The sequence below is a fragment of the Carassius gibelio genome, chromosome B20 (assembly GCF_023724105.1).
Source record: "Carassius gibelio isolate Cgi1373 ecotype wild population from Czech Republic chromosome B20, carGib1.2-hapl.c, whole genome shotgun sequence".
Lineage (NCBI taxonomy): Eukaryota > Metazoa > Chordata > Actinopteri > Cypriniformes > Cyprinidae > Carassius > Carassius gibelio.
In genome coordinates, this window is record NC_068415.1 from 1,913,086 (window position 1) to 1,935,073 (window position 21,988).

Below are 21,988 nucleotides of genomic sequence, written 5' to 3' on the forward strand. Positions count from 1 at the left end.
AATGATGTTTAAAGAAAAGTGTGTTTGGGAGTCAGTGGCATTCAAGTCTTGAAGCAGAAGCTCTCAGGATGACATTTATAAGGAAGTATTCTAACAGCTGACTCTTGTCGCACTGGGGATTGCAGGAATGAATATGCAGTAAACAGTGATGAAATATGGGCTATTGCTGCCAAATGTGTTTGGATTCTACACTGAGTGGCTCCCCAGACACACGACTGCACTGGGAAACGAGACGGCTCAAATCTGGACAGTTTCAAATCTATTAGAATACACAAGGCCAGTTAAAGTAACACAGCAGGCAGATGAAGCCTGAGAATGGTGCTCCAACAAAAGTGTGTGTTGTTTAACCTGATGAATTTGTCTTAGGTAATTAGTGTATCTAAGCCATCAGGATCTGAGGCTGTAATCAGTGGCTTCACCACTAGAGAGCAGCATCAGGTTATTATTTGACATGAAAACATCAACATACACGCAGTTCTCAGTCAATGCATCAACATTTACACTAATTATGCATTTGAATAAGCAGAATAGCTTTGAAAACATAATTAAGCAAAAGCTTTTTTCTAAGGACAAAAATCATTAAACAATGCATTAACACTTTTTTTTAATGGCTAACTTTAATGAAGTCATGATCATTTGATGATAGCCATTTTCTTATTTTATCAATTTATTATTTGAACTGGAATATGTAGTTTTTATAGAAATGTAAGGTCGTGTTTTACATTATTCGTGCATTATTCAGAAAACAATGCCACATTTATATTTCTGATCAGTTTTTTATTTTATTTAGAACATTTAAAAAATATAAAACCACTTAATGTTTGGAAATATAAGTGCATTTGACTATAGAGTCAAATTAAGAACTTAAGAAATTCAACTTTATTCTTATTTTTCAATGAAATCACAATCTAATGATACGGATTATTATTATTTTTTTACAATTGTTATAGTATTATTTGACTACTGCAGTAGGAAGCTTTTATTATTATTATTATTATTATTTTAAACTGACTTGCCTCATAAATATTTCTGATAAGTGGATTTATTTTTTTAGAACGTCTTTGAATATATAAAACACATCTTGTAATATTAGTGCGTTTAATTAGATAAAACCGATATATAGTTGTTTTATTGTTTTAATATTATATAAATTAATTTTTAAGCCATGCTTTGAACACACACCATACGCCCATTTGTTGATTCATATATTTCAAAACAAGAAGGATAGCTGGAAATTATCACTTCATCTTAAATAGATGTAGTGATACGTCGCGCGCGTTCCTTCCATTAAACGTCGCGTTATTGCACCAATCCATCACGCGTTTGGGATCATGAACGCGGGCTTATGTTCCAGCGCTGCAGAAGCATCTGGCTTCCTTCAAGAGCGATGCCTTTGAGTAAACAAGTGCACAATCGATCACTGCGGACCATTAAGGGCTCTTATCGGGCAGCAGGAGCTCTGGGTGAATCTTCTGTCGCCGAGTGTCGTGCGCTTCAGCTGGATCTCAGACAGAACCCTAATGGTTTGTTATGACCTCTCCGCGTTTCCATTAGTCTCGCTGTTATTCAACACGGAGCTTTTGATTTAACCCCGTGTATATTGAACGAGAAGAGTAAGTGGCACGTCTGGATTCCTTTACGCACGAAAGGCCAGAGACTTTAACCTAAACACAAGCATTGAGACTGCACCGATATCGGGCCTTGCGACATTATTATTAGAGATCACTAATGCGTTTCATCTATGCTTTTTTTTTTCATAGTAAAATCTGAGTCATCTCATTTGCTGTAATTCAGTTGTGTTATTTATAAAGGCCTAGTGGATATACTTACTGTATTACTTACTATGAGTCACTAAAAAAAAAACATCAAGTATGTTCACTTGCATGACGGAAGCAATGTTTTCATTGAATGTCATTAGCCGATATCGGTAAATAACTTGAAGTGCAATTAACTATTTACGCCATAAACCAGTGTATTTATGACTACAATACTTTACAATAATATGATAAGCAATACAAGTTTGCATTTAAATATCAAGCAGCAGAACAGACTGTTTTTTGTGCAGGTGAAATAAATGGTAAGGAAATAAAACAGCGGTAACAAACAACTAATGGCGGATAAACACTTGTAGGGTGATTTTAATACAGGGGATAGTGTGAGCTAATTGTAGATCTTAAAATGTGTGTGTATTGTTGTTTTTGTCCAGAAGAACTTCCTCACTAAATGGGAGTTATTTCTCTTTTTTTCTCCACATTTTTTATTTTTGTTAATGACAAACAGGCATATGTGGGAATACATATATATATATATATATATATATATATATATATATATATATATATATATATATAAAGAAACTAATTTATAAGAAATAAATTCTACAATTAAAATAAACAACATTGTACATTTACATTTGTTAAAAAAAATAAAAAAATTTAAGAGATTACAAATTTTAATGAGGTCCTATTTAAAAAAAAATAGTTCATTGGCTATTAATGGTGCCAAATGGAAACGTGATTCGCAAGATGAAACTCAACAGATTTCTGATCTCTGATAATCATCAAATAATCCTAATTCCTACACTGCTCGAGTAGGTGGTTCTTGGTTGTACTGTTTATGTTTTATGAAATTAAATACCGAACGTTTTGATTGGTCCATGCAGCATTCCAGCAGTGTTATAATACACATATCGACTCGCAGCTATGACGTGAAACACCTGTTCAGCAGCTTCTGTGTAGATCACTGCTTCCTTTACATGTCAGTGGAACGATGACACTCAATGCATTTACAATTCTTTTTTATTCGCAATATAGAACGACATATCTTCCTTTATTTATCGAACTATTAAATATAATTCGATGAACAGAACTGAGTTTGTGCTGCTAAGTTAATCAAAAGCGTCTATATTTTCCTGCGCTGCGTCACTAATATGATTATAGTCACTGACGGATTTTCATTCTGTCAAGGGTGCGTTTAAAAAAGCAATTAATAATCCGTGACAAATGTTTCCCGAGGCTGTCAGAGCCCCGAGATGAACCGCAGATCGCCATTCAACTCTCCAGACAGCGATTTCATCAACCAGAGGGAATTTGGGAAAAAACAAACCCAATTCCACAAGTTCTCCAAACTTTCCCATGATCGGCATTTAACGATTATGATATTTTAATTTTCTAATGTTTCCATCATGACGGGCCCGTCACTGCTGACAGACAGATGCTCCTGCTGGGGGTCCAGAAATAAAGTCCCTCCCAGAGGAACAGATGATGATGTTATCACTGCAAATAGGAAGAGAGAGCAGTTCAACGCACTAAGTCATTACGGCTAGTCTAATGTTTTATTTGACCACAGCAGACGTGCACATATGATGTTGTTTGAAGACTTCATTCATAAAAACACACGGAGTTCCAGCAGTGAGAAATGCGCACTTCTTCTGTGAACGGGTTCTGCGCTGCTTTAATAAATTTGTGCTTTCAACACGAATATATTTATCACAATACAGGCGTAGATAAAGATAGGAATGCAGATAAGGATATGGACAATAAAGATATCCGGAAACTCTGGGTTGAACCTGTTTTCTTCCGCAGACAATTCCATTGTAAAGCGAAACTTTCATCCTGGATATTTTGACCTGAGCACTATATTCCATAATATTATATATATATATATATAGCCTACTGTAATATCGTGCTCAATCAAGAACTACTAATATATAATATTAATAGGTTGTATTTAGTATTATCACTGTAACTTAAATTTTATCAAACGACTAAACACATTTTAAAGGAAGCAAATCACTGTTTGGGGTAAATGACTTAAATTGTCTAAATTATCTTGTACAATCTTATTCTGAAATGATTATGTCTATTTTTTCATAATATAAATATGAAATGGGTTATATTGGAACACAAAGCGTGCACGTGTTATATATTAATTATGAGAGAGAGAAATCGAGAAATTTAATTCCGATTAATCTTATAATGTTAAGAAAGCTTTAAGTCTATAGTAAGCAGAACACTGGTTTAATTGGAAAATTTAAAATATGATTTTACTAAGCCGTGTCTGATAACATTTTATTTTTTAAACAATTACAGCCAATGCAATTTTAAATATAACAGAAAATAAAATCGATGTTATTTGAAACAGACGAAACGCGTGTTGTGAGAGAGATGCATGGAATGTTTTAAGCTCTATTGTTATCTATCTTATACATCTATATTAATAGTTGAATGACTAGCGAGATGCCAGCGGTCGGTCAGTTTTATGACCTGTTTTATGATCTCGCTCACGAAGATTTCACCGGCCCTGAACTAAAATGAAATAACGTGCGCGTTCACCCGCATGCAGCGCGTCTTCCGCTTCCTCTTCCCTGGATTGTTTTGACTGCTTGATCGAGAGCGAAGCGCTACATTTCATCTCTAAATTTAAACCGGATTGGAGTCATTCGAAAACACCGTGATAGGAGGCAGTCAGGGTCATTGACCTTTCCGGTAATGAATCACGACTAATGAACGCCATCGGAGGAAGAGAGATATTCTAAAAAACACCATGGGGAAAAATCATCTGCTCTCATTAATAATCATAAACATAACATACCGATCAGCATCTGTAATGCATTCTAGAAATGCTTTCCCACGTATATGCATATTATAAAAATGCTTGTGTTTGTTTATAGCCTATGCATTTGAAAAATGTGTTGACAAAAAACGTAACACTATTATTTAATTGTATAACCGATCTGTTTTTCTTGTTTTCTTCGTGATAAACAGCGCACTATTTTTGGCCCAGTGATGTAAAGTCGTGCATATGGATGAAGCATCGCCTCTGAAGTTAATTGTGTTTTCGTTTCAGCGGAGAATAGATTTCCTCTGTTTATTATAAGCATAAAGACGGATTTGCGTCAGCGCGCGACTTGCGAGTTGAGATAAAGTTGCAAAAATATTGAAAGAAGGAAGTGCTAACAGTCATTATAAAGTTCCACCTCTCCGAGTCGGAGGAAATAGGGGTCCTCTGCTGTATCCTAAAATACTAAAGCATCTTCTATTTCTGGCCTAAATCAGGCAGGAATATCCGCTCATTTAGCCTGAATCAGAGCTCATCAACAACAGGATGAGCTGCATCGAGAGACTCCAGAGAACACACAGAGTCTGAATAAAGCCTAGCACACATCTCACAGAGTTTGTTGTTTGCATAATTCTGGAGTAATTAGAAACAAGATTAGAATGCATGCAGAACCTCGTTATTTTACGAATGCATCATTTACATTACATCATCTTCGAAAATTATCATCTTAAATAGGCTAATTACTTTCCATTTATCCTATGCATCATTTTTTTTATTTTTATTTTTTTTTATAAATGTTGGTCAGCCATTCTGGATGAATGCATCCAAGTGTGTGTGTGTGTGTGTGTAGGCCTAGCCATGCATTCGTTTATATTTAACAATTCGTCAAATTGCTAAATAAATGGCCTTCACTACTTTTTTTTTTTTTTTTTTACATGAAATTAAAATTACAGTTTCTTTTTTTTTTTTTTTTTACATGAAATTAAAATTACAGTTTGGTTCATTTAAAATGAAGACGTAAACACTGGACGTGTTTAAATATTGTATCATCTGACCCATCGCCATTTAATAAACGTGGTGATCTTTAAGAGTCGTAATGGAAGTGCTCGTCGTGTTTGGGGCGTGTTGGACCGCTCTGTCCTCTTCCATTGGCTCACAACGAGCCAATCAATAACGGAAGTCCTTCTTAGAGCTTTTTGGACTCTTGTCTGGAGTTTCATACTTGAGGAGGAACGCGAGAGGACAGCTCGTACTCATTACATGTAGTTGTGTGTATTCTCTGTCAAGCAGTTTTGGCTTCTCCTGTCGGGATGTACACGGCGGGACTCAATCCGTTTTACGCATCGAACTTTAGCCTTTGGACCGCGTACTGCTCGAGCGGTTTTGGGGTGGACAGCATGAAGAAACCCTCGTTCTGCATCGCTGATATTCTGCACGTTGGAGATGCGGAGAACATCCCCGGTTCGTCTTCGCTCATGGCTCACATCGGAGCCCGAGCGCAGGGTTATTCCTCGGGATCCCCGTTACGCCCGTCCCCGGTCACTCCAAGCGCGTCCGCGTATCACAGGCACGGAATACACTTGACATCCAGAGCCGCGATGCACGCGCAATCCGCGCCTCCGCTCTCCAGCAAAGACCTCAAGTTCGGGATCGATCGGATATTATCCACAGACTTCGAGCCGAAGGGAAAAGAATCGCTATCGTTGAGAGGTAAGATGTATTTCGTGCATAAGCTTTTCCTAGTAAACATCACATCGCATTTACAAAAAGGAAAACGATTAGATGAACTCAGAATAGTAGCTAATGCTTGTTTGGACGCATCCAACCCCATGCGCTTATTAGTCAAAGATGAGCATAAACATAACACACCAATCAGCATCTATAAAGCTAAAGATATGCATACATAAATATGCATGTGTTTGTTTAGCCTATGCAATTCACAAGTGTGTTGACAAACAGATGCATACTACTATTATTTAATAATTATCCATGTTTTTCCATGATAAACAGCGCACTATTTTTTTTTTAAGTCGTGCATATGTGGATGAAGTATCGCCACTGTTATTAAAAGGCAATACGAGTTTAATTGGAACTAATTGGTGTTTGTCGTTCTGTAACAGATCTCACATCGATTGTTAGTCCGAATCGACAGTCAGCAGTCCCGTACTTCGCGTCCATAGACCCGACCATGAGCGAAACCTCCTCCATGATGGGTTCAATAAGCAATGCCGCCAGACAATCAGGGCAACATCAGTTTCAAGACACCTTCCCAGGTAGTGTAGACACCCCAGTCGAGCCCTAAAGAGCAGGAGAACCTGCACGGATGACACGTTTATTATTATTATTATGCACTGCATTATTTTGCACGTGTGTGCGGGGATGAGCCTCTTTTGCTCATGCAATTAAATAACATGCACTTTGGCCGACATGCATTGCGGTTTTGTTGTGTTCTAATGGCGTGTGTTGTTTGATTCAAACAGGGCCGTATGCTGTGCTTTCCAAAGACACAATGCCACAGACTTACAAGAGGAAAAGGTCGTGGTCCAGAGCCGTGTTCTCCAACCTCCAGCGGAAAGGCCTCGAGAAACGCTTTGAAATCCAGAAGTACGTCACGAAACCGGACAGAAAACAGCTGGCCGCGATGCTGGGCCTCACCGACGCACAGGTGAGCGACTGATTATCAATGCAAAACCAATTCATGATTTAAAAAATAAAATAAAAAATGTTTTAAATGAAAAAAATTAGCTTTGGCCTGCAGAGAGCCATCTGGAGCGTATAAGCAGCTGGTGCATTGCGACACCCGCGTTTCTAGAGAAATGAAAGTCAATTATAACGAATTATTGCAAATGCAGGAGGGGTGCAGTTGTTTCGTTTCAAAACATCCTAATTTAGTGCATTGGGCAAGAGTTTCTGTCTTATTAGATATAGGAAATGACACGACAAGACACCAAAAGCGATAAGGAGTTTCAAAACTTTCCAGTAAAGTGTGGAAATCTTTTTTTTTTTTTTTTTAAAGTAGACCCTTATTTTCAATTAGACATTTCTATTAATGGGGGAAAAAGTTTGTGCATGCATTTCTGTATTATAATATATAAATTCACCACATTTAAACAATGCATGCATCAAATAGTGCAATGCAATAAATAATAATACAAATGCACAATTAAATTCGAATAACACACATATATATAAACTGCTCTTGATTTTCTTGTTTTAGGTCAAAGTTTGGTTCCAGAACCGACGGATGAAGTGGAGGCATTCCAAAGAAGCGCAGGCGCAGAAGGACAAAGAGAAAGAGCAGCCGGATAAATCCGCGACCGAAACCGAACCCAAAGAGCGCGAGGACTCCGAGTGTGAAAGCGAACCGAGCGAGTCCGAATTCGAGGACGGAGCGGAGGACAAAAGCGATGTGGACATTTCTGACCTCAACAAAGCCAGTGTGATTATTCCCGGAGCTCTCGACACATCCAGCACAAACTCACCGACAGAACCGAGCGCAACCGCGCAACAAACACCGCAGTGAGGAACCGGAACACGCCGGTAACGCGTCACGGGACACACTAGAGCCATCGTTTCATTGTGACCCTTGAGAGAGAGGACTGCCTTAAATCAACCACTCGACCTTCATAACGATTTGGGAATTGAATGTTCATGAATTAAGACGTTGATAAACTTGACTGTATTATATTTTGTCTGTAAGTATTTGCACTGAAAATGTAAATAAACGTTTGTTACTAATATCCCACCTGGTGTATTTATGGAAATCAATGCACAACATTTAAATAATACATTTAACGATTAAACAGACTTTTCCCAAACTAATGCAAATTAATTTCTCCATTTTTTTTTCCTGGATAAAAATTAAATGCGCTCATAATAATGATTATTATTTACATACCGCATATAAAATATTAAAAACTTTTTGTCGCATTGAACTCTTGCAACACAATTCTCTCTAATAGTTGCCTGTATTTCTCGGTTGCATAAATCGGTAGTTCATTTTGCATGAACAGATTACACATCAAACCATTCGTGTTTAATTGTGAAAGTCTGAAGAAAATAATGCATTAATATTATTAGGAAGAAAACAAATTGACGGAGGCACGTTGTTTTTTTCTCTCTAGCATAGGTTTTGCATGATGAAACTTTATTTAAAAACTATTGCAATTGTTATTATTATTCACCATGCAAGCTAATTATCAACAGTACACAATAAAAACACAATGTCATGCATTAAGCCGAAAAATGAAGCAAGACTTTACTGTTTTAATGCAATAATTAAATGCATTTATTTTTGACTTAAATTATACATTTTTTTTTTGGTTGAGCTTACTTTTTTAGTTTTGTGTTTCATAATTGTTTTTAGATTCAGCTTCAAACAATTCAATATCTTATAATCCAGATGGAAGGTGGCTTTCATACTGGAGAAATAACACTTTTAATAAGTTATCGTCAATAAACTACGGGTTTCGGTAAAGTATGGACACATCTCATTTGATGGTTTCTCTCTGTTTGTGGACATTCCCATCATAAGGCCGTGATGGATGCTGAAACAGACGTCTTTTGGCCTGTCAGACCTTTTAGAGTCAGGTTAATGTATTCTGCCAAGGCTTTTCCACCCTGAAAAATGTGAGCTGGGTCAAATCTGGCGTCCAACAATAAACAGAGAGCGAAGAGCTTGGATTTACAGCTTGTGTACATTTGCTGGCTCTAGATATCAGCAACAGAGCCGATGAGTATGTTTTATGAATGTAATGCGCATCAAAAACTACTCCATTTATGGACTCTATCTGTCTAAGCTACACTTCACATGCCATGTAATGAGCTGGAGTGTATAATGTCACGGCGAAACTATTCGAGGATTTAGACAATAATCCATCCAGAGATATTACAGCCTCATGACATTACTATTAGTGTATATTTAACATCTTCAGATGAGTTATTGCACATTCAAGTATTGCAAAAAAGAGCTTTTCTCTGGTTTATTAAACCGTTGATAAAGAGACAGGCCGTTTACACGAGGCTGATAACAGGCAGTTTATGTAGTTTAATGAGTTCAGTTCATAAAGTGATAAGAGCGGCTACTGCGAGACGATCCAGATGAACATTCATAAAGAGCAGATTCATAACAGCGTTGCGTCAGAGCGCCACAAAGAAGCGTTCGAGTCTAGGCCTGTTAAGGGCATTAGTGTCTGTGAGAGTAATTAGGATTTAAAAGACATTCATAAATCTGGAACATCCCAACAGTTTGTCTGTCTCAGGAAGACGGCGAAATCACAGAGAATGTGTCTCCACTGTATAGCTCTGAATGGCGAGTGTGAAAATGTGCCTCGTGCATTCAATGGATCAAAAGTTGCATTCAAATTTTCAACTTTTTATTCATCTGTGTATTCTGAAAAATAAAATGCATCACAGTTTCCACAAAAATATTGTGCAGCAGCATTGTTAATAATCAGGAATTTCTTTTTTTTGAGCCGCAAATCTGCATATTTTCATGATTTCTGAAGATCATGTGACACTGAAGACTGGAGGAATGATGCTGAAAATACAGCAGAGCATCACTGAAATAAATTATATTTTACACTATGTTACAATAGACAACAGATATTTTAAATTGTAATAATATTTCAAAATTTTAGTGTGTAGTATATTTCTGCCTTGATAAGAGATGCTGTCAAAAAAAAAAAGAAAATATCACCAACCTAAAAATTTTAAAAGGCAGTGTTTACAAAGTGCATTAATTTTAATACAGCAGACTGTATATATATATATATATATATATATATATATATATATATATATATATATATATATATATATATATATATTAACACATTTTTATACACACATATATATATATATATATATATATATATATATATATATATATATATATATATATATATATATATATATATATATATATAAAAATGTATATAAAAATCTGTGACAAACTCCTAACATGAACAACTGAAAAACTCCTATAAGGAAGGCTCCAGGAAAAAAAAAAGAGGTCTAAGAAACCGATATAAAAAGACCATATATAATATGAAATCTAAGTTCATATCCCCATAATAAAGTCATTTTGTTCATCTTTGACTATCACACACACACACACACACACACACACACACACACACACACACACACACAGTAAAGCAGAGCTCTGAACATGAATGATTTCAGCAAAGACCACCTGAAGCACCACAAGCTCTACTTTCCTTCTCCTTTCCTTCATTCCGGAAAGAGGGATGACCTCTGGAGATCTCCGGGTTTTCCACTTAAGCCCACATATTGAATTCCACTTCAGGACATTCCCGCTCGCCCGCACTACCTACAGACGGCCCGCTTCACGCCCTCGTCTACACCTAAACCTAATGCAGTCCTCTACACCCGTCACACATCCAGACGCTGCATTTACAGTTACAGCTCAATCACTTTCCATGGAAAACGTTCCTCTGCGCGCCGACCTCATAATGTGTGCATAAATCGGCCGTCTGAGCCGCAGTGTCAATCTCAGATTCTCCTTGTGAATAACGTTTGTATGCGCAAACATGCAATAACAATAACAGTGCGAAAGCTTAACATAATACTGCAGCGTTTGATTTGTGAACTGTCTTCAGAGCTTTTATGATCACTGGGAGAAATCCCATCTGGCCCAGGATTTAAAGTCCAGCGTTTCTTCACTATTTAAAGAGCGAGTCGAACGTCCCTCTGACCTCGACACGGAGCAGCTCGCAGGACGAGACGTTTTGAGTAAGGAGCTGCTCCAAATAAATTAGGGCTCTGTGTGTTTTGGCTTATTTGCGTTTGGATTAATGTGAGTGATTGGGAGCAGAGCGATTCACTGATAAACTGAGTCTAACTCGGGCCTGTAATGCAAGTCAGTCAAGTTTGAAAAGTGTTGCATTTTTTAACAGTGAATCAGGAAGCATTACCTTCCCAAAAAGTAGTAGTTAAATAAAAAATTAAAATATACATATTTTATGTGTAAGCTTTAATATATATTTATCTATGTATATGTATGTGTATATATATATATATATATATATATATATATATATATGTATAAAATGTGTAAGATATCAAATGTTTTTTTTAAATAAAAAAAATATAATTAATAATTTATCAATAATAAATAATTGCAATATTATATTTCAAATTCTGTAATTCTAATATATTAAAATATATATTATTTTTATTTTATACATGCATAAATTCAGAATTATGTGAAATATATTAAATGTTAATAAGAAGACATTTAGAAATAATAATTAATTACCAGTAATAATTAATATAAACATTTTACATATAATTTTATTTGAAATTTTTTATATATTAATTTCACATACACACACAAAAAGTATGTTCATTTAATATATAAATGTTTATACAAATAAAATCATATGTAATAATAACTGATCGTTACAAATATTAATTAATATAAACATTTCAGACATAAAATAATCATATTTTCTATTTTCAATATAATAATTAAAATATTATTTGTTATTAAATATATATGTATACACAAAATTATGTAAAATGAACACACAAAACCTAAAACATATATTTATATAATTTATAATATATACATACATATATATAAATTTATAATAAATTAAATGACAATAAAATAATATTACCTATAATAATTATATTTTATATTTTTACACATTAAATGTACAAATTGTATATATATATATATATGTATATATATATATATATATATATATATATATATATATATATATATATATATATATATATATACATATAGTTAAATGTTGAAGTACATTATGTATAAAATCTAAATAAATATATAAATGCTTTTATAATAAATTATAACTATATATACTGTATATATATTCAGCATCATTACGTAAGTGTTTTCTTCTAAGAACATTCTCCACACTAAATGTGTTTTATTTGGTTTAGTTGGTGCCAGTGAAACATTAGACGTCTGTCCTGCGCTCTGTGTCTGATTTATGAGTTAAAGCAGCGGTCTGCTCTACAGACGACACACCTCTGTACAGAAAATATAACACTACTGCCTGTTATTTAACATCATGTCGCAATGATTCAATAACCATCGCAGTCCATTTGTGTGGAATAACACTGCTGTATGCATTCATCAACGCCTTCGCTCGGCCTGTGAAGGGTGTGCTGCGTTAATAACATTAGGACTAGAATTACGAGCGTTTAAGATGCCTAACTTCACTTTATTTAAAACACATAAAATGTTAAATAAATACAGAGCACAAGAATATTGTTCGTAATGTGTTTAAAACCACAAATAAGGGCAGAGGACACTTTTGAGATTAAGGCTTTAATGACCGATTTAGAAGTGTTCGAAGTGCAGATGGAGAAAGAAAACACTTCGCTTTAAGAAAAACTGTCGGGCGAAGACTCTGCTTTTCTAGTGAAGTCACGTTTCACTCTCGGTTATAATTACTCAGCTGTCATTTAACGAAAGGGAAATCTGTAGCCCTTTTTACCTGCGTAACGTGACATTTCAGTCACTTTCAGTGTTTCTGTAGCTCAAGTGGTAGAGCATTGTGTTATCAAGCGCAATGTTGTGGGTTCGATTCCCCGGGAACACATGATCGGTAAAAACTGATAGCCTGAATGCACTGTAAGTCGCTTCGAATAAAAGCGTCTGCTAAATGCATAAATTAAATTAATTTCAGAGTGAATCTGGCGTTTAATCCAGAAAATCTGCTAAAATACACATACAAACGTCTAAATGAAATTAGACTTTATTCTTCAGCTCCCTATCACTGTGTTATATGTTTGGATCATTTACATCTCATCTCAATGACACACATTACTGGAGATATAGAGCACAGACTCATATTTAGACCAGGATCCGCTATAATGTTATAAAAGCATCAGAATTTAATATTTTTTTTGTCATATAAATATCAGCATCTGCACCAAATTTAGGCTTTTGAATGAGCTTTTTTCTCTCCATATTCTCATTATATCCGTCTTTATGAGCCATTAAAGCCTGATGGATAAAAATATAAAACACACATGTAATTCTTTACAGTGTTAATAAATTAAACAGTGCCTTGATTTCCGACGAACTGCCACGTCATCACACCTTAATCTTCTCATTCGTCTTAAAAATCGTAGCTTTTACACGTTTCCTGCATTGAAGTGTTAGAGTCTTCAGTGTTTCGGCGCTGAAAACCGATCTGGGTTACACGGGAGCTGTCGCCACATTTCCCCCAAAAAAACTGCATTATCGAGCGATTTTCTAACATGCTCGCAGTTTCCAGGCTTTTCCACAGACCGAAAGCGTTTGCCAGCCAGTTGGGAGAGGGTGAGGAAAAGAGAGTCTGAGAGGCATCTAAAGTTAAATTTAAAGATGTGTTTCTTTTGGACGCCCGTGTGCGCAGCTATAAACCAAGGGAGACATTTTCATACTCTACATTTTTCATGGTTTCGCTCTGAGTTTCCTCCCTTCCTCTCGCTCCACCTTGGCTCTGGTTGTGTGCTGCGGCACTGGCTGTAGACCACAGGCGACGGGGCATCATCGCCTCGTGAAAAACCCAACGCCGAACCCCCGCCCACCCCCTCTGGACGGGGCCCGCTTGTCCTTGGACTCGGGGGTCGATCCTTAGAGACTCCACCACTTGGGCTCGCACTACTGAAGAAGGCTTTCAACACTGAAGTAATGCCTTGTGCACGCACTTAAGTCCAATCGCAGACTGTTATTGGTACTAATGTAAAGACTCCCAAGGCCGTTGAACATGGCAATAAACCTGGCCGGGAGGTTTCTGCCAACTCTGTGGCACGTTTCACTCATATTTTGTTATTAATTAGCGTTGAGCGCTCCTCTGTCGGAGATTTATCATGGGTCCCATCTGCGTATTTTAAAGACGTGGTTATTATAACCAAGTTTAGCAGTGATATAAAAAACTAAGCAGTTTACTGTCATCAAAGGCGGAACAAAGAGGATATTTAGCTGGGTTTCTATAATCGTGACGCCCGTGGCTTTTGGATTTACGGTGCATTTCAAGTTAATGGTTTCAGCCCAAGAAAGTCTGTCACTAAACTCGATTGCGGGGTCATTATTATTGAATTAATCAAACGTTAGCATTAGACCTCAGTTCTGTTTCAATCAAACTGTAGGATGAATCCAAGACGGTTTACACACACACACGTCACACATTTACATACATCGATTTAATATATTTAAATCTATATTAAAAAAAAAGTTTTTCCCTTCGAAAAACTGCAAATGTGTTTCCTCACTATTAGAGGATCAGAAGAAGGCTTTATTTTTGTCTTTTGTGTCTTAACTCCTTCCCTAAACGATGCCTATCTGTTTTTTTCACATCCTCAATACGAATTTATCAGCACACGCAATGGAACAAGAATAATGATGATCTTCAAAAAAATACAGAAACAACCGAACTAGAAAGCTTTAATGAGCATTTATTTATGGCTTGGGAAGTTAATGATGCGATCAAACGTACTAAAGCTCTGAATGTGAAAAATCCCACACTTAGGAGATTAGATACCAAACACCTTTGCCAAAATATTAATCACTGTTAGATTTTTATGCGTTGTGTTTTGCATGAAATTGCAAACCGAGTCAAAGGCTTAGAATTAGTGTATGGTTTTGCAGATTTGGTCTGTGCTTCATATGAAGATCTTGTGTGCAAGCATTTGAAAAAAAAGTACTTGTATTATCTTGCAAAACGTGCTCCAAACTTGTTTAAAGTGTGCAATGATAACACAAATCATTTGTTTTAATTAAACAACTTCTGTCTGTCCAGCAGTAAACCTCTTAATTTTGAACTAAACACAAACCCAGCTGTGTGTTTCGCGTTCGAAAGCAGACACGCAGCCCTTCTGACTTTGATTTGTTTAGAAAGACGCTGCTTAAATTCAGTGTGATGGCGCTGTGGTGTTGAAGGACCACCCTGAGCTCCTCTACTGTCTTTAACAGGCTCATTTTTCACGAGCGTAATGATAATGAGCTCATTATCTGACGACTGTGAGGAGGAGAGAGACAGATGCGTGTGTGTGTTTGTGTGTGTTTGATCGCTCAGCTTGTTAAAGGCAGAGAAAGACAAACACGACACCAGCTCAGTTTGTCTTGATTGTGCTCCAAAGCAAACAGTGCGATTAGAGGAGAGAAACGAGATAAAGGAAAGTAAGAGAAATGAGTCACTTCAGCAGCTGCTGCTTTACTGAAACACGATCCTGCGAATCAACACACTGCACTTCTGATTCACTGCTAATGACTACACATCAAAAAAACATCATGAGAGAAGAGGACTGTGTCCGGCCTCACAGGTCATGTTCGCATGGATTGAATCAGAGATATTCAATTCAGCTTACAAGAAGTCACGTCTCTAAATGTGCTTCCCAGCAAAGCTCAGTTTTAGGAGCCAATACATAGTGTGGCGGTGAAACTAAATAAGCAATGTGCATTTCAGGAATGATTACAGGGCATTCAGTGCAGGGATATTATCGTGAACTAAAACCAGGAGAAAATAAATAAATGAATTGTTACTTGAAAAAAATCTATATATTAACTCTCTCTCTCTCTCTTTACAAAATTAGAAAAGAAGTTACGAGACTAAGACTGTGCACTTTACTCATCTGTTGAAGCACTGTGAATGATGTAAACAAATACACATTATGGTATAATATTTAATAATATGAACAAAAATAAAATTCTTTTATATTTTCTCCCTCACCAATAATCCCTGCTGTACCCAAGACTCGAACCTTCGGGTTACAAGTCAGACTCTTAACTATCAGGCCACGACTGCCCCATTTATTAATTAAAGGGACAGTCGTCCAAAAACCTGGTTGATTGACTTTCTTCCGTAGAACACAAAAGAAGGTATTTTACCAACCGCTTTGGTCATCAATGACTTCCAATGTATGGAAGAAAATATATACTATTTTGAAACGTTTCTCAAAATATCTCATGTTCCACAGAAGAAAGGAAGTCATGCAGGATTGAAATGACATAAGTGTGTAAGTAACGCTAAGTCAAATTTAGTTGTTTATGACAATCAGTCTTTCAATCACACTTAGTTTCTGTCATCTGTGCAAACACACAGAGCTTATAAATAGCTTTCCAGTGACTGTAATTCTTGTGTATTTATAAATTTGTTGCATGTACAGTAAGTGGCATTAAAAACATGCATAGTTTGAAAACACAAAGATGTTTTTATATTTTATATAGAAATTCACTTTTCTTTTCATCAATATATGACTAAATGATAAAAAATTTATTAAACTACAATACCTGTAATATTTTAAATTACTGTTGTTGTTTTTTTTCATCAACCATTATGTAAAGTTATATTTAGCAAAGTTGTATAATCTGAAAATTTGATAATATAGTTATTTAGGTACTGATTTATCTATAAAATCTAAAAAGCAGGGGGGAGCTTACAGAGCCTTGAGGAACTCCAATATTTGTGACCAAGATATTACAGAAAGCTGAATTAATTTTAACTTACTGTTGTCATCCAATTAGGAATGCATAGTACCATTTAATTATGTAAGGGTTCACCTCCATCTGTTTTAACTTAAATAGCACAATATCTGGAAGTAGAGTATTAAACGCTAAACTCAGATCCATAAACATCACTCTAACACAGTATATATTAACCCGCGGCCCATCAATAATTCAAATGGGCCCTCCATGCTGAACACAATTGTAAAAAATAACTTTTAGTTTCACAATTCATTTTAGTTTTTACATTAATATAAAAATGTACTAAACAAATATAAGCTATAATGTTTTTGTTATGTAAAATAATTGTTTTTCATATATTATTTTCAGACATGAGCAGACCAGCACTCACTTTATCAACGTTACGCATTAAACAAACACTTACAAGCACAAACTTTGGCAGAATTCAGTTAAAATAGTCATCAGCAGCCACTAATTCGGTAAAATTGAGCATCAGAATGGACACATTTGTTATTAAGGGAGAAAAATGGAATGTGGAAAAAAGTCGGCGAAGAAAAACATACAAACATGAGAAGTCACAGCAGTGAAATAAGGAGAGTGCTGGATTTTCGGCATCAACTTTTTAAGTTTGCCCCGCCACTCACTTGAAGATGTTCAGCCCCCCCCCCCCTCTCCCAAAACTTATACTCCCAGCTTATACTAATGTTTCAGCTATATTAAAATATTTCAGTTTTGTATTTAATGGCAAAGTGATTATATTTAGTTTCTTTTTTTTATTAAGTTAAATTAGAAAAATGTTGAAGCATTTTTTGGTCATTAAATATAAGTTTTATTTTTTTTTTAAGTTTTTTTCAGTGGATAAGCTGTCATTTTTGCTCATAAAGGTAAGAGTAATACATCATTCGTAACTGCAAAGGGTCTGCTTTTATTTGTATGCACTCACAATATCAACAAAAGGTTGTGCTTTTATAAAATAAAGAAAACAAACACAATGTGCTTTCTGCCGTCTTGTCTTGAACATGCGCGCTTATGAAAATGAACCGAAACTCAGCAAATACATGCCTCACAGACATGATAAATATATCTATAGAAAACTTAAAATGACTCTTTAACAAAATATATCATATATAATCATAATCCGTAAAGATGCACTTCTCTCTAAAGTCGCATCTAATGAGAAGATGACCACTCAGGATCGGCAACTTCATCCTAGCGACACCGACTCAAAAAACACTAGTTTATCAGTAAATAATTAAAATATCTCCTTTTGCAGGAGCTTTGCGGCAAGCTTTAGCTTATTGCGTGCTTTTGAATGGCGTGCATTTGAATTTGATGGCACATCGATATTTGATATTAATTTGGATCAACATAGGCTTCATTTGTGAACGCACATTTTCTACAATGTCACACGTCAGCTCACGCTTCCATGCATCCATACAGACTGCAACTTACAATCCCAACATCATTGTGCTGTTACTTCTTCCGAGACGAATTTCACAAACTTGGTCAGCTCCCAACAGCATCAGGTGTTTTATTAATGGTGAGTATAATTATTTGTAATTTTTTTCAATGAATGCAATTGATTAGATATCATAATATAATAGACTATAATAGGCTATTATAAAACTGGTTGGTTTGTATCGGTGACATAATATGTAAATGATATGCGTGCGGCCCATTGACTTGAACTTGGACCATAGTGCAGCCCAGTGGACAAAAAGGTTGAGCACCTCTGCTCTAACATAAGATGAAGGATTTTTAAGGTGTTTTATAATAAGATGTGTCATAGTATTCAAAGCATCTTCTGTACTCCTATTTTCTTTATAAGCAAATTGATCAGGATCTAGTTTATACAATACATACTCTCTCAATTTCTATGTCACAATACATTCAAGGTGATTTCATCACTATGGATGTTAATGCCACTGGTCTAAAGTCATTATTTTCCAGTGCTGGGAGTTTTTTGTGGAACAGGAATAATGACTTCTTTTTTCCATATTATAGGAATATTTCCAGTGTCGACTGATAATTGAAATAATGGACTCCAGGCTGGGGTTAATTCATCAGCAAATGTTTTAAGTAAAAGAGTTTAAATACTGTCCAGTCCCTGAACCTTTTGGTATGAAGCCTTTTAAAGATTTTATTGACAACATCTGGGTCCAAATCCTGTGTGAAATCATGATACTGAACTGAACAAATCTCTACATTTATCTATACTACCACTCCCAGACAGTTAAAACAGTTTATTAATTTTATTATTAAATTAATTATTAAACAATAATGAAAAATAAAAGTTATTATTGCTAGTCTACTAAGAAAACTTTTCTTGATTTAAAAAATAAAATAGATCAAAAGTGACAGTAAAGACATTTATAATGTTTTTTGCAAAGTTTATTTGTCTATTTCAAATTAATTCTGTTCTTTAGAACTTTCTATTTATTTGTGTATCTTAAAAAAAAAAAAAAAAATCACGGTTTCCACAAAAATATGAGGCAGCTCAAAAAATACAGCTTTGAGTACAGAAATAAATTACATTTTAACAGATATTCACATAGAAAACACTTCTATTAAACTGTAATACTATTTAATAATTTTTTACACTATTTCTGACCAAATAAATGCAGACTTGGTGAGCGTAATGACTTTCAAAACATTTAAAAAAAAATCTTACTGACCCCAAACTTTACTGTATTTATAAATAACATTTCTCTCACCTCGTCAGCCATCCACATAGAATTTTTAATCGCAATGCATTCTGGGATTCCTTTCACATGCCTTTAAGCCAGAACTGCTTGAACTATAACGAGAAGACAGAAACTTATTTTTCACATCAATTCTTTCACATTTATCTAATGCATTATGGTGAAATTAATTTGAGTCAGTACAGTCGCACAGGTCAGCTGTCTTGGTTTCTGCCCGGCGGTTACCACAGAAACTGTCATCCAAACACAAGGAAAAGAAGGTGAGCAATTTTTAGAAAGTTACTTGGTTTCACATCTCCTCACAGATTCCTCATTTGATAGAGTGTAATGCACGCGGGCCAGAGGTGAGCGCCGCTGACAGTTATTAGCGTTCACGATTGATGCTGCCTTACATACAGTGTGTTCAGTGAGTTTACAAACACAAACCCATCCTTGTGCGCTTACGGGTCAGAGATCAGCGGCTTTATTTGGGAATCTCTGGCGCTGATCGTCTATGAATGGAGGACTATATTAAACGTTACAAAGCCAACTGATTTTATCATCTTAAACTGATATTATTTCAGTTTTTATGTTCATCTCTCTCACTATGTGCAGAATGAAACACTAGCGTAATGCTTTCTGCATAGTGCATACTAGGATTGGGTGATGCAATAAAAATGAAGAAAAAAAATCTATCTATCTATCTTTTCGTTTTCAGGTGCATTTCTTTGCAAAAAAATTTAAAATTCAAGAAGCTTTAGGATTGAGCAATACAAAAAAGTAAAAGATTTATCTTTAAAAGATAAAAGTTTTTTTATATATATATAAAACTAAACATAGTATGCATACATTTCACAAATTATTATTTTTTTCCTTTGCCAAAAATTGCGTGAAAAAGAAATGTTGTAGATAAGTTTTTTCATTGCTGTCATTGTTTCTTGTTCACTTTTAAAGGCAGTTCGGCCCAATCCTTGCTGTGCATCTTTGCCAGATGACACATTTCTAGTATCACCCAGTCACTAGTATTATTGCAGTATGTAATCTGATGCACAATGTGAGAAGTATGTGAGATATGCATTGATGAGCATTTTTATGTTTTATAATTATACTTAAAACAATGAGCCTCTGTGCACACTAGAGTACTATCATGAGCCAACCTGATTTTGTATTTCTTTTAATTGTTTGATCAAATATGAAGTCAAAACACTTTTGCACAACTAGCTGCAAAACTACATTTTTAGTTTCTTTTTTAAGTGTGTATTAGCTGCTTCCCCTTGTGAAACTCTGTCATGATCCTTGGACGTGTCTTATTGCACTAATTTGCAATATGATATATATGTCCTGCTTTTTTTTTTTTTTTTTTATTAAATTATAAAATGGAAAAATCCTAATCCATCCATAATGCATACCGCAAAATACCAGCAGTATTAGACTGGGATATACATGCAATAGTAAAAATGTGTTGATTTTTCTAGTTTCCAGTGGGTTGAGCTGCTTTATGAACAAAACAATGAAAAAATACAAAACACTTTTCAGTTTAATTTCCAGGAAAGATAACTATATTGTGAAATATATGCACAAGCTACAACATATAAACATAAAATACTAAAACATACCTAATTTGAGTTAAACACACTTTTAGTTGTAGTTAAAGATAATTTGGTTGTGCTTTTTAATCGTTAATATTACTTAATGTATTATTTTTTTATAATCGTGTACAGTATATAGTCAATGGATGAACCAGCAGCATTTGTTTTGCTTTTTGTTTGTTTATTTTACATATGCATTTCATCACTTCTGACCTTCTAATCAAATACTGTGTCAAAGCATTTATGCACATATTGGATGACAGCTGCAAAACTAGATTTGGTTCGTTTTACGTGTATTAAGTACTTTCTCTTGCAAAACTCATCATCATGAAAGTCAAGCGTAATATCACCCAATCATAATTAACAATGTGCAACACGTGTACGACTCACTTTTGTAATGCAAATATAAAATATAACCCATAAGTTCAATGCATACTTATGCATCATATTGCAAAAAGACTTTGCAACTGTGCATCATGTGGCGGACATTTTTTTGCACTATTTTTTCCCATTGAATTTCCATGAAAAAGAAGTATATTGTGAAATACTTCAGTCACAGCGCCCACCCATGCATTTAAACGACGAATCAAAACAAACAGTTTGCTGTCTAATAAACATCAATGCATCATCTGCTTTATCTCTGTCCTCCGACACATGTTTGAGCTCAGACACGTAACATCCATCAGCTAATCATTACAACCTCA

The 21,988-nt window shown here is 35.3% G+C and overlaps 1 protein-coding gene across 2 annotated transcripts; it reads left to right on the top strand.

Annotated features, from left to right (window-relative positions):
• Nucleotides 1–5,749: 5,749 nt before the first annotated feature.
• On the top strand, nt 5,750–8,300 carry hlx1 (H2.0-like homeo box 1 (Drosophila)). Of its 2 annotated transcripts, XM_052586514.1 has the most exons (4): nt 5,750–6,270; nt 6,681–6,833; nt 7,041–7,225; nt 7,778–8,300. In XM_052586514.1, exons 1-4 carry the CDS (start codon nt 5,871–5,873, stop codon nt 8,081–8,083), a joined length of 1,044 nt encoding a protein of 347 aa, XP_052442474.1. In that variant the 5' UTR covers nt 5,750–5,870; the 3' UTR covers nt 8,084–8,300. The 2 variants fall into 2 exon arrangements, with proteins under 2 accessions (XP_052442474.1, XP_052442475.1); XM_052586515.1 differs by lacking the exon at nt 6,681–6,833 and having other exon boundaries at nt 5,751–6,270.
• Nucleotides 8,301–21,988: the final 13,688 nt, after the last annotated feature.